The sequence below is a fragment of the Schistocerca cancellata genome, chromosome 8, assembly GCF_023864275.1.
Source record: "Schistocerca cancellata isolate TAMUIC-IGC-003103 chromosome 8, iqSchCanc2.1, whole genome shotgun sequence".
Lineage (NCBI taxonomy): Eukaryota > Metazoa > Arthropoda > Insecta > Orthoptera > Acrididae > Schistocerca > Schistocerca cancellata.
This window is the reverse complement of record NC_064633.1, coordinates 270,546,250-270,559,907: the sequence shown is the minus strand read 5'-3', so window position 1 is coordinate 270,559,907 and position 13,658 is coordinate 270,546,250. Positions and strand designations below refer to the sequence as shown.

Sequence of the window (13,658 nt, the reverse complement as noted above, 5' to 3'; positions counted from 1 at the left end):
TAAGACTTGGTTGTAAAATACGAGTACTAACACGAATTCTGTACAGAAGAATGGAAGAACTGGTAGAAGCCGACATCAGCGGAGACCAGTTTGAATTCCGGAGAAATGTGGAACAAGCGAGGCAATACTGACCCTGCGACTTATCTTAGAGGACAGGCTAAGGTAAGACAAACCTACGTTTACAGCATTCAGACCTACATTTATGGCATTTGTAGACTGATTTGGAAGAGCAGTTGAACGGAATGGACAGTGTCTTGAAAGGGGGATATAAGATGAACATCAACAAAAGCAAAACAAGGGTAATGGAATGCAGTCGAATTAAATGAGGTGATGCTAAGGAAATTGGATTACGAAACGAGACCTTCAAGTAGTAGACGGGTTTTGCCATTTGGACAGCAAAATAACTGATGATGGCCGAAGCAGAGAGGATATAAAATGTAGACGGACATTGACAAGAAAAACGTTCGTGAAGAAGAGACATTTGCTAACATCGAATATATACACATCAAAAAAAGTTTGCCATCAGCTCGTTTCCGAGAGTTCCCGAAGCTGTACAGAAAATTGGAATAGAGATCAACATAAACATCATTTTCGCCCTTTTTTATTGCTCATGAAAACCGCACATTGCATGTTGTACCACCATACAGCGAGACCTTCAGAGGTGGTGGTCCAGACTGCTGTACACACCGGTACCTCTAATACCCAGTAGCACGTCCTCTTGCATTGATGCATGCCTATATTCGCCGTAGCATACTATCCACAAGTTCATCAAGGCACTGTTGGTCCAGATTGTCCCAATCCTCAACGGCGATTCAGAGTAGATCCCTCAGAGTGGTCGGTGGGTCACGTCGTCCACAAATAGCCCTTTTCAGTCTATCCCAGGCATGTTCGATAGGGTTCATGTCTGGAGAATATGCTGGCCACTCTAGTCGACCGATGTCGTTATCCTTAAGGAAGTCATTCACAAGATATGCACTATGGGGGCGCGAATTAACGTCCATGAAGACGAATGCCTCGCAATTATGGTTGCACTGTCGGTCGGAGGATGGCATTCACGTATCTTACAGCCATTACGGCGCATTCCGTGACCACCAGTGACCCCACATAATGCCACCCAAAAACAGCAGGGAACCTCCACCTTGCTGCACTCGCTGGACAGTGTGTCTAAGGCGTTCAGCCCGACCGGTTGTCTCCAAACACTTCTCCGACGATTGTCTGGTTGAAGGCATATGTGACACTCATCGGTGTGATGCCAATCCTAAGCGGTCCATTCGGCAAGTTCTTGGGCCCATCTTCACTGCACTGCATAGTGTCTTGGTTGAGAGATGGACCTCGCCACGGACGTCGGGAGTGAGTTTGCGCATCATGTAGCCTACTGCACACAGTTTGAGTCGTAACACGACGTCCTGTGGCTGCACGGTGGCGTTGCTGCCAGGGTTCCTCCGAGTCACAATCCGTAGGTAGCTGTCATCCACTGCAGTAGTAGCACTAGGGCGGTCTGAACGAGGCACGTGACCGACTGTTCCTGTCTCTCTGTATCTCCTCCATGTCCGAACAACATCGCTTTGGTTCACTTCGAGACGCCTGGACATTTCCCTTGTTGAGAGTCATTTCTGGTAGAAAATAACAATGCGGACGCAATCGAACCGCGGTATTGACCGTCTAGGCATGGATGAACTACAGACAACACGAGTCGTGTACCTCCTTCCTGGTGGAATGACCGGAACTGATCGACTGTCGGACCCCCTCCGTCTAATAGGCGCTGCTCATGCATAGCTGTTTGCATCTTTGGGCAGGTTTATTGACATCTCTGAACAGTCAAAGGAACTTTGTATGTGATGCAATATACACAGTCAACGTCTATCTTCAGGAGTTGTGGGAACCGGGGTGATGCAAAACTTCTTTTGGTGTGTGTAGATTTAAGTGTTAGGGAGCCTTTCCTGAAGGTTTTTGTCTCGAGTGTACCATGTATGGAAGTGAAACATGGACGATAAGCAGTTTAGACAAGAAGAGAATAGAAGATTTCTAAATATGGTGCTACAGAAGAATGCTGTAGATTAGATGAGTCGATCATGTAACTAATAAGGAAGTACTGAATATAATTGGGGAGAAAAGAAATCTGTGGCACAACTAGACCAAAAGATGGGATCGATTGATAGGACACACAAGGGATCGCCAAATTAGTATTGGAAGAAAGTGTGGGGGGTAAAAATCGTACAGGGAGACCAAGAAGTGAATACAGTAAACAGATTCAGAAGAATGTATGTTGCAGTACTTATACAGACGTGAAGAGGCTTGCACAGGATAGAGTAGCATGGAGAGCTGCATCAAACCAGTCTTCGGACTGAATACCACAACAACAAAAAGTTCAAATTTTCAAAGAGTGTATTCCACTCAACATCGTCAAAAGTATTTTTCAGCGCGAACTGTCCAACATTTCTACAAAGAGTGATGTACAGCTCTCAGTTATGTAAAACAGTATAAGAAGAAGAGAAGTAAAAAGCCCCTAACCGACAGGATCTGGAGATGAGTGACACGCCTTGACAATGAGACTTGACAGGAATAGCTGCTGTCTGTCAACGACGGTGCATCTAACCAGTTTCTGAGCGAACAATTTGAAGGGAACTGTATGCGACGGACACTTGGAGTCGGGTACCTCGCCAAATGCCATTACTCGTGGCGGCACGTAAAGTTACAAGTTATCAGTCGGCCAAACAACACAGACACTGGGCAGTAGTTGAATGGACAAATATAGTTTGATCCGACGAGTTGCGAATTTGCCTCTTTTCAAGGATGCAAAGTGACAAGTGCACCAATGGCTCATTGGTGTGTTTAGCCCACAGTGTGAACGAGAGTGTAGTTCAGGCTAGAGGTGGTTCTGTAATGTTGCAGTGGTACTTTCGTATCCTGACGTGGTCCGACTCATTCAGTTTAGCTTGAGTATGAAGTGCTGTAGGATGTTGGCCCGTCCGGTTAGCCGTGCGGTCTAACGCACGGCTTTCCGGGCGGGAAGGAGCGCCTGGTCCCATGCACGAATCCACCCGGCGGACTTGTGTCGAGGTCCGGTGAAACGGCCAGTCTGTGGATGGTTTTTAGGCGGTTTTCCATCTGCCATGGCGAATGCGAGCTGGTTCCCCTTATTCAGCCTCAGCTACACTATGTCCGCGATTGCTGCGCAAACAAGTTCTCCACGTACGCGTACACCACCATTATTCTACCCGCAAACATAGGGGTTACAATCGTCTGGTGTGAGACGTTCCCTGGGGGTCCACCGGGGGCCGAACCGCACAATAACCGTGGGTTCGGTGTGGGGCGGCGGAGGGGTGAAGTGGACTGCGGTAGTCGTAGTGGGGTTGTGGACCACTGCGGCTGCGGCGGGGACGGAGCCTCTCTGTTGTTTCTAGGCCCCCGGTTTACATACAATACCATACAATACTGTAGGATGTTTATTTTCAACATTCTTGGTAATAAAATGTTTCCTTATCTTCTGCAACCTGATAATGAGTGTGCTGTAGGCACTCCCGTCTTCCGAGATGATAACAGTCGTGTTCAACGGGCTGCAAGCATCCGTCCCTGGCTTAAAGAACATCAGGCCTCTATTATACAGTACATCAACTGACTAGCTAAATAATCGAATCTTAATGACATAGAAAATGACTGTAACTATGCGGAACATAAGGTGAAATGGAACAATCGACATCTCTGCAGTTTCGTGGCTCTACGGTATCTAATCATCAGCATGTGACTTGAGCTGGATATGGCATACCTGAGGAACCTTGTGGACTCGACACTTCGCTGAATTGAGGCCGTTATCAAGCTTAGAGGTCGAGTTATACGTTATTGGTGTTAAGTCTTTTGAAGTGACTGATTTTTTTGTTGAGTGTGGCCACCTGAAATTAGTTAAACTAATTGACATAGACGTAAACGAGCTGTACTACCTTTTGGATTGGTCTTGGCAGCTTCCGATAATTCTTCAGACATCTTTCCGGCAGGCTAAAATACTGTCAGCTAGTTACTGCATGCATGTCGTTCAGTGTATTTACGTTAACTGCCGACATTAAAGAGAAAATTATGAATTTGAGCTTCAGGTTACAAGGCCCAAGTAGCCTCCGTACCGAGACGAATTAAGGATGAATGTGAGAACTGCAATCTTGTATCAGTATTACCTCTGCCGCTTTCCGCTGCTGCTCCAGAAGGATCTCGACGGTTCTCCTGTACTTTCCCCAGAAGTTGAAACCCTCTGCCTCCAGACCGGGAGTGCGTTCCAGCCAGCGCTGGACCAGCTGCGCAAGTGATGGTTCCTTCTCTGACTTCTCGATGGCCTTTATGGCTTCTGGGTCGTGTCCGAACACCCTGGAGTACTTCTGGTTGTATTTCACTCTGTGTTCCTGCAACATAGCCATTGAAATTGATCTATCTAACATAAGGAGCGACTTCATGTGCAGAGATCAACCCTCTATGGGGTGTATGTATTACACTTCACAAAATGGACATCGTCGACAGTCAAGAAATGATCAGAACAAACCATTAACTAGCACCATGAAAAGTGGCGCGCCAGAGTGATCGCAAATGTTCACACCATTAAGATCGAAGACGAACTCGTTGGAAGTTACTAACAATGCAAGACGTTCAGCTATGTGTCCACTCTTAAAGAATGCATATGGAATCATATTGGTGTAACGGGATGAAGAGAACTGATGGAATCTGATGGCATGCAACCGAAGGCGAAACAGTCTGTCGTGGAGCTTATCGTGAAACTGGCTACCCTGTAAGGCTTAGCTGGAGATAGTGCGATAATATGTTATTATAGGAACGGAAAGAAAACATCCAGAGGCTGAATTTGTCCAGTGGTTCCAGATGGTATGAATTTCCGTGTCACACACTTTGCAGGAGGGATAGTTTGCTCTAGAGGAGTATGATTTTTATACGCAGACCAGAAATCAAGCAAAAGCAAGTTATTTTGACCATCTATCGGCCAAAAGCATTGCTCACACCATAGTTTTAGTTATATTATACTCATTTTCCCCACTCTTGCTTGCTACGACGTAAATTGTCCATTACTGCCCTTGCAAGATCACGCAAACGAGAGAGAATAATAGGGGGCAAAGCACCTCCAACTTTCCATTGCACAATGAATAACTTTCCATCCAAAGTATCATCCAAATTAACAGTCAGCATAACTGTATACGAATGCGTTAAGGCGTTGATGTTAGTTGATCTTCATACCTCTCTCTCGGTACCTTTTGATTTCCAGGGTTCCTTTCCTATTCAAATCACGATTGTTCGGAGTAGAAAACGAATTTCGTAATGAACGATAGGATGAGTTTGTTTATTTCCTCTACAAATTTTTGGGGAGATGTAATCTATGTCGCGCGCTGTTTGATGTGCATAACCTAGTAGATCACCTTCAGGCGCATCCTGTAAATTGTATGGATAGTCCTTGAAACGCGCGAACACCGGTTTTAGTAACAAGTGTGCCTTGTCCTCCCTTGAATATCCCGCCTTATTTTTTCTTACGCACTACATTGTCATACTGCTCCAGACTTAGTCGAAATCTGTTTATAATTGTTTTCTTACTGTGCTTCGGATGATCCTCTAACTACTGATTACGTTTAATGCTCGCTCCTTGGACAACGATTGCCCTTCCACTGGAAACGAGATTTGTGGCTCCCTGTTCGACAAGGATGATGAACTACTTGGCTTGACACCTGTTTCAGTATCACTTTCACTGTTCTCCTCATGAACATTGTCTGCACAGTCGAGCATGCATGACACCACACATTCCACTGACTCATCTTTCAGAAACGCTAATATTTCATCCACCACTTCTCTCTCACTCTGCGAAATTCCTTGGGTTCCTTTCTGACAAAATATCAACTTCGGCAACTGTTGCAGATATAATGCAATATTTGCTTTGTTTAAAGTTGCCATTGCTTTGCTTTGTGTCAACACCACCAGCACTGCAGCACTGTTTTCAGTTACTCGTCGACTAAACAGTTCAACTACGCTCCGTAGCCTCATACTGTGCTCATCATTGGTTACCTCCAGTCCCGCCTCCTATTGACATTAGCAACCAATGTTGTGGTTGCATGGGACGTCGACTTCGTCGGACTGTATACTTCCCGTCTCCGTCAGTGGGCGGTTCTTCGCCATCGACTTTCATTTTTTCGCCTGAGGAGGCTTCGGAACCACAACCGCTAAAGTACACTAGTGGCCATTAAAATTGCTACACCACGAAGATGACGTGCTACAGACGCGAAATTTAACCGACAGGAAGAAGATGCTGTGATATGCAAATGACTAGCTTTTTAGTGCATTCACACAAGGTTGGCGCTGGTGGCGACACCTACAACGTGCTGACATGAGGAAAGTTTCCAACCGATTTCTCATACACAAACAGCAGTTGACCGGCGTTGCCTGGTGAAACGTTGTTGTGATGCCTCGTGTAAGGAGGAGAAATGCGTGCCTTCACGTTTCCGACTTTGATAAAGGTCGGATTGTAGCCTATCGCGATTGCGGTTTATCGTATCGCGACACTGCTGCTCGCGTTGGTCGAAATCCAATGACTGTTAGGAATATTTAATCAGTGGGTTCAGGAGGGTAATACGGAACGCAATGCTGGATCCCAACGGCCTCGTATCACTAGCACTCGAGATAATAGAATCTTATCCGCATGGTTGTAACGGATCGTGCAGCCACGTCTCGATCCCTGAGTCAACAGATGGGGACGTTTGCAAGACAACAACCATCTGCACGAACAGTTCGACGACGTTTGCAGCAACATGGACTATCAGCTCGGAGACCATGGTCGCGGTTACCCCTGACGCTGCATCACAGACAGGAGCGCCTGCGATGGTGTACTCAACGACGGCCCTGGATGCACGAATGGCAAAATTTTTTCGGATGAATCTAGGTTCTGTTTACAGCATCATGATGGTTGCATCCGTCTTTGGCGACATCGCGGTTAACGCACATTGGAAGCGTGTATTCGTCATCGTCATACTGGCGTATCACCCGGCGTGATGGTATGGGATGCCACTGGTTACACGTCTCGGTCACCTCTTGTTCGCATTGACGGCGCTTTGAACAGTGGACGTTACATTTCAGATGTGTTACGACCCGTGGCTCTACCCTTCATTCGATCCCTGCGAAACCCTACATTTCAGCAGGATAATGCACGACCGCATGTTGCAGGTCCTGTACGGGCCTTTCTGGATACAGAAAATGTTCGACTGCTGCCCTGGCCAGCACATTCTCCAGACTTCTCACCAACTGAAAACGTCTGGTCAATGGTGGCATAGCAACTGGCTCGTCACAATACGCTAGTCATTACTCTTGTCGAACTATGGTATTGCGTTGAAGCTGCATGGGCAGCTGTACCTGTACACGCCATCCAAGCTCTGTTTGACTCAATGCCCAGGCGTATCAAGGCCGTTATTACGGCCAGAGGTGGTTGTTCTGGGTACTGATTTCTCAGGATCTATGCACCCAAACTGCGTGAAAATGTAATCAGTGTCAGTTCTAGTATAATATATTTGTCCAATGAATACCCGTCTATCATCTGCATTTCTTCTTGGTGTAGCAATTTTAATGGCCAGTAGTGCAATAGTGCAATACTGAACGGTGGACCTGACTGACTTTTCTGAAGTTCTGATGTGTGTGTGTGTGTGTGTGTGTGTGTGTGTGTGTGCGTGGGGGGGGGGGGGGGAGGTGGGCGAAGGCGCAGGCTTGAAAATAAGTGCTGCAGTACAAGTGCATTGACAAACACAGGTACTAATGCTGACACTAGCAACCTCCGTTTCTATAGCAGCATCGGTTTTCTGTACTGGCCGTTCGAGAACGGAAGCAAAGGAGGCAGCGAATATAGGGGGCTGCATAGCCTTGTATACCCTTTCGGCTTCATAATATGGTATGCACTTCACCGTTTTTATCTCCTGGGTCTTCCGTACTTCAAGGAAGACGCTGCAGTGACCATTCCAGACAGGGTGACCCCCAGAGCAGTTGACACACTTCGGGGGAGATGTTGAACGATCTCTAGCATGGGCGATTTACCGCATTTGTCACAAGTGGCTTCTCTCTTACGTCCAAGAGCGCAACTGGTTGGGGACAGTGTGCCGCATGATTAAGCAAGGAAAACTCGCCGTGATATGCACCAGAAGTTTCGCGCTATTGTATGTGGGGATGGATGAGTTAGACTTGATTAGATTAGCTTCCACCCTTTTCATGATATTCTGCCTTCTTCGGCCCACTCAACTTTCAGGTCTTCTTTTGGGATGGCCACCAGGACCCTGCATGTCAGAACATACTAACTGTAGTTTAATGTGGTGTGGAGCTCAGTCACAATGGCATATTGCCCAAGGCTATTGGCCTCCTACAGGCTTGTCACTTATTGGGAACTTGAGGTTTCGACCAACATTGTGCTATTTCACAATCGATTAACAGATTTCTCTGTTTCACACAGGAAGACCGCACTGCAGTTCCTTCTCTAAATCCTCGCACGAACGAAACAATGGCTGACATCGAAATAAGTGTCCAAGGAATAGAAAAGCAACTGAAATCACTCAACAGAGGAAAGTCCACTGGACCTGACGGGATACCAATTCGATTCTACACAGGGTACGCGAAAGAACTTGCCCCCCTTCTAACAGCCGTGTACCGCAAGTCTCTAGAGGAACAGAAGGTTCCAATTGATTGGAAAAGAGCACAAATAGTTCCAGTTTTCAAGAAGGGTCACCGAGCAGATGCGCAAAACTATACGCCTGTATCTCTGACATCGATCTGTTGTAGAATTTTAGAACATGTTTTTTGCTCACGTATCATGTCATTTCTGGAAACCCAGAATCTACTCTGTAGGAAACATCATGGATTCCGGAAACAGCGATCGTGTGAGACCCAACTCGCTTTATTTGTTCATGAGACCCAGAAAATATTAGATACTGACTCCCAGGTAGATGCCATTTTCCTTGACTTCCGGAAGGCGTTCGATACAGTTCCGTACTGTCTCCTGGTAAAGAAAGTAAGAGCCTACGGAATATCAGACGAGCTGTGTGGCTGGACTGAAGAGTTTTTAGCAAATAGAACACAGCATTTTGTTCTCAATGGAGAGACGTCTACAGACGTTAAAATAACCTCTGGCGTGCCCCAGGGGAGTGTTATGGGACCATTGCTTTTCACAATATATATAAATGACCTAGTAGACAGCGTCGGAAGTTCCATGCGACTTTTCGCGGATGATGCTGTAGTATACAGAGAAGTTGCAGCATTAGAAAATTGCAGCGAAATGCAGGAAGATCTGCAGCGGATAGGCACTTGGTGCAGGGAGTGGCAACTGACCCTTAAATGTATTGCGAATACATAGAAAGAAGGATCCCTTATTGTAAGATTATATGATAGTGGAACAAACACTGGTAGCAGTTACTTCTGTAAAATATCTGGGAGTATGCGTACGGAACGATTTGAAGTGGAATGATCATATAAAATTAATTGTTGGTAAGGCGGGTGCCAGGTTGAGATTCATTGGGAGAGTCCTTAGAAAATGTAGTCCATCAACAAAGGAGGTGGCTTACAAAACACTCGTTCGACCTACACTTGAGTATTGCTCATCAGTGTGGGATCCGTCCCAGGTCGGGTTGACAGAGGAGATAGATAAGATCCAAAGAAGAGAGGCGCGTTTCGTCACAGGGTAAGCGTGATAGCGTTACGGAGATGTTTAGCAAACTCAAGTGGCAGACTCTTCAAGACAGGCGCTCTGCATCGTGGTGTAGCTTGCTGTCCAGGTTCCGAGAGAGTGCGTTTCAGGATGAGGTGTCGAATATATTGCTTCCCTCTACTTATACCTCCCGAGGAGATCACGAATGTAAAGTTAGAGAGATTCGAGCGCGCACGGAGGCTTTCCGGCAGTCGTTCTTCCCACGAACCATACGCGACTGGTTCAAATGATTCAGATGGCTCTGAGCACTATGGGACTTAACTTCTGAGGTCATCAGTCCCCTAGAACTTAGAACTACTTAAACCTAACTAACCTAAGGACATCAACATATCCATGCCCGAGGCAGGATTGGAACCTGCGACCGTAGCGGGTGGCTTGCGGAGTATTATTGTAGATATAGATTTTAAAATACCTGCAATCTCCTCTGAATCCTTTTGTATGTGAAAAGGCGAGACTTTTCAAAACTTCCCTCTTCCCTTTTAACTAATGAAAACACAATCTGACTAGCAGCATGTATTGTGATACTATACATACTAGAATTCTAAAAGAGTCCTGAACTGGGAGGACTGGGTACGCAGGCCCTCTTGTTTGATTGGGTACTGGTACGTAACAGTGGCCCACCTTTTCTGCTGGGAGGGGGAAGCGGAAAATTTCGAAGAGTCCATCTCGTCCCACGAGCAGCTGGGGATAAAACATAGCCATATGCAACTGAGGTGTGGCAAGTTCACCACGACTGTTCCACTCCAACAGCAACGCATCTCGTCAGTGTGCAGCACATCTTGAGATTGAGGTTTTTTTTACAGAGGTTTTTACCATCTTCGCGATCTGGGAGGTCAAGCAAAGATCCTTGTTCCCTGTGACACACAACGACCCACTGCTGCACCGGACAGTGGTCACTGAAGCAGGCCCAGAGTTTACGGTGATAGAGAACTAGAGGTGCTTACCAGTCCCCAGCTCAGGAACCAAGCGTCGCCAAGCCTGTACTCAGCAAATGAATGCAGAGCACCTGAGGGGTGTGCCGAGAGTACCAAATTTCATTCATTACCGGCAATGCAGTGGCCGACGGCCTTCACTTAACGTCTGAGAGCAGCGGCGTTTGAGTAGAGTTCTCAGTGTTGACAGACAAGCAATACTGCGTGAAATAACCGCAGAAATCAACGTTAGGACAGTGCGACATAATTCCACGTTAATAGGTTATGGCATCAGACGACCGATGCGAGTGTTTGCTATCAGCACGATATCGCCTGTTTTGCCTGTCCTCAGCTCGTGACCACATTGGTTGGACTCTAGACGACTAGAAAAACATGGCCTCGTCAGATGAGTTCCGATTTTTAGTTGGTAAAAGGTGATGGTAAGGTTCGAGTGTGGCCAAGTTGTCAATAAGGCGCTGTGGAAGCTGGTGATGGCTCCATAATGGTGTGGGCTGTGTCCAGATGGAATGGACTGGGTTCTTTGACCGAACTGAACTGATTATTAGCTGGCAATAGTTATGTTCGGCTACTTGGAAACCGTTTGCAGCCATTCATGGGCTTCACGTTCCCAAAAAAAACCAAGGAATTTTACGGTTTACAATGTGCCATGTCACTGGGCCACAACTGTTTGCGATCGATTTGAAGAATATTCTGGACAGTTTGAGTGAATGGTTTGGTCACCTAGATCGCCCGACATGAGTCCCATCAAGCATTTATGAGACGTAATCGGGAGGTCAGTTTGTGCACAAAATCCTGCATCGGCAACAATTTCGCAGTTATGAACGGCTATAGAGGCAGCATGGCTCCATATTTATGCAGGGACTTCCAACGACATGTTGAGTCCACCCGCCGTCGAGCTGCTGCACTACGCCGGACAAAATGAAGTCTGGTACTATATTAGGAGGTACCCCATAAATTTTGTCACCTCAGTGTACATATCGCGCATCTGGCAACTGCACACAATGCGATCCTCACGCCACTGTAGGTATCGATATAGTGACTGCTGTACAGTGAGGTCTTTCTGGCGTCTGTCGTTCGCAACATTACCAGAGGACAGTGTGGAGTGACCTGTGAGCTGAGGTCGCTACACCGCGTCCCCAAATAGAAAAGGAAAGAAAATTAGCTGACTTGAGCTGGAAAATGTGTGCTGAGTCGAAACGCAACCGCACTTTTAGTCTATAGTGGGTTTTCGTTGGATCTGGTGCTGATGTGTCAGCTGGTGTTACGTGGGCTGCTCTTCTCTGGATGGCGCTGTGGTATCGGCGGCTACGGTTTGGCAGGTGTTCTGCTTCCGATGGTGGCCTGCAGTTCGGCAGCGTCTTCTGCACTTAGGCAGGGTCGCTTGCGTCTGTCGATGGATACTACTGTGTCTACCACTTTAATGCATAGCGTGGGCATCCTATTATTCCGTCCCGTAACTGTGTATGGGCCTTGGTAGGTTGGTTCCAGTAATTTGCACAGTGGGCCATATAAGAGGAAAACGAGCTTCTTCATTGCTAGGTCTCTGAAAACAAAGGTAGCCTGTGTTCCTTGCCATATAGTTCCACTCAGTCGCATGGCCTGCTTCTGCTTCTGGAGTTCTGTGAGAAAATCTTAAATAGAGAGCAGGAGACTGGGCTATTGTTTGAAAAACTCTCCTATTGGACATTGTGTTTCGGCATACATCAACTCTGCTGGGGAGGTCTGCAGATCATCTTTTAATGCGCTGCACAATCCTAATAGCACTACTGGAACTACGTAAATCCAAAATCTGTCGTGTGGCACATTATAGCAGCCTTCAAGGAATGGTGTAAGTGCTCCACAGTGCCATATGTGGCTGTCTGATTATGATGATGAATTCCTCGACAAGTGTATCCCATACAGCTGGGCTATTGTATGAAAGATTTCTACTTGTTGGGGACAGCCCAAAGGTGAAACCCAACCACAGACGAATGAGCACGCCATGTTCTCAGTGGTCTGTAGGAATACCTCCAACCACCTGATGTATCTGTCGATCGCTGTGAGGCAGTACCGGTCGTTACATGCGAGCATTAGTGGTCCTACCAGGTCCAAATGTATGTGTGACAATCGTCCCTATGGGATATCAAAACTTCCGAGAACAGCTTTTACGTGCCTATTTACTTTGGATTTATGGCAGGACATGCAGGTTTGAGCCCATGTACGAGAGTCCTTCTGTATGAGGGGTCTCACAAAACATTGCATTACTGGTGTCCTCATAGCAGAGATCCCTAGATGGCTAAGTTTATGAAGGGAATCGAAGCCCTGTCATCATAGAAGAGCAGTTATGCATCGTTGCTGTCTTCCTGCTGACTCATCACAGTACATCAGCTCCTCAGTGCCTGACAGTGATTTGTGACACAAGTGCGGAGCCATCTTGCTTTTCAGCAGATCTCTTAACTCCTCATCGTAATTTTGTGCTGCCGACAGCTCGGTGAAATTCACAGGTGCGGTAATACTCTCCATTCCAGACAAGGCGTCAGTAGTGACATTTTTCTAACCACTTACATGCCTAATGTCTAATAAAAATAAAATTCAGTTGATTGATTTGCATTGGGAGATAGTTATTTTGCGGCTGCAAAAACGACAAAGTCACTGGCCGATGGTCTATGTATATAATGAATGCATGTCCTCCCACCATGAATCAGAAGTATAAAACTGCTTCATAGGCTGCTAACAATTCTGCGTAAAGTACTGCTCAAAAGCGCTGCTTCTCTGTAATCTTCCTGGAGAAGAAACCCAAAGGATACCACTACCTACTCATTTTCATAAATTAAAGATAATTGCAAAATGTGGTGCCACACAACGTAGCACTACACAAAACTGGCGCCAATAGCGTAGGCACATAGCGAACACACACGACACAGATCTGTAAGTCCACGGTATTGGTGGTAAGTTGAGAAAACCGTCCCGAAACACATGTGCTACAAAACGCCACTGTTTCCTGCGCATGTACCTCGACACCAATATAGGATATGATC

General features: G+C 46.5%; 1 protein-coding gene across 1 annotated transcript in view; it reads right to left on the bottom strand.

The window, feature by feature from the left end:
- LOC126095189 (tryptophan 2,3-dioxygenase) overlaps positions 1-13,658 on the bottom strand; it is a 458,240-nt gene that overhangs the window by 62,634 nt on the left and 381,948 nt on the right. The window contains exon 6 of the mRNA XM_049909922.1: positions 4,167-4,388. Coding sequence (XP_049765879.1) covers positions 4,167-4,388 — 222 coding nt within the window. The remainder of the gene's footprint in view (positions 1-4,166; positions 4,389-13,658) is intronic.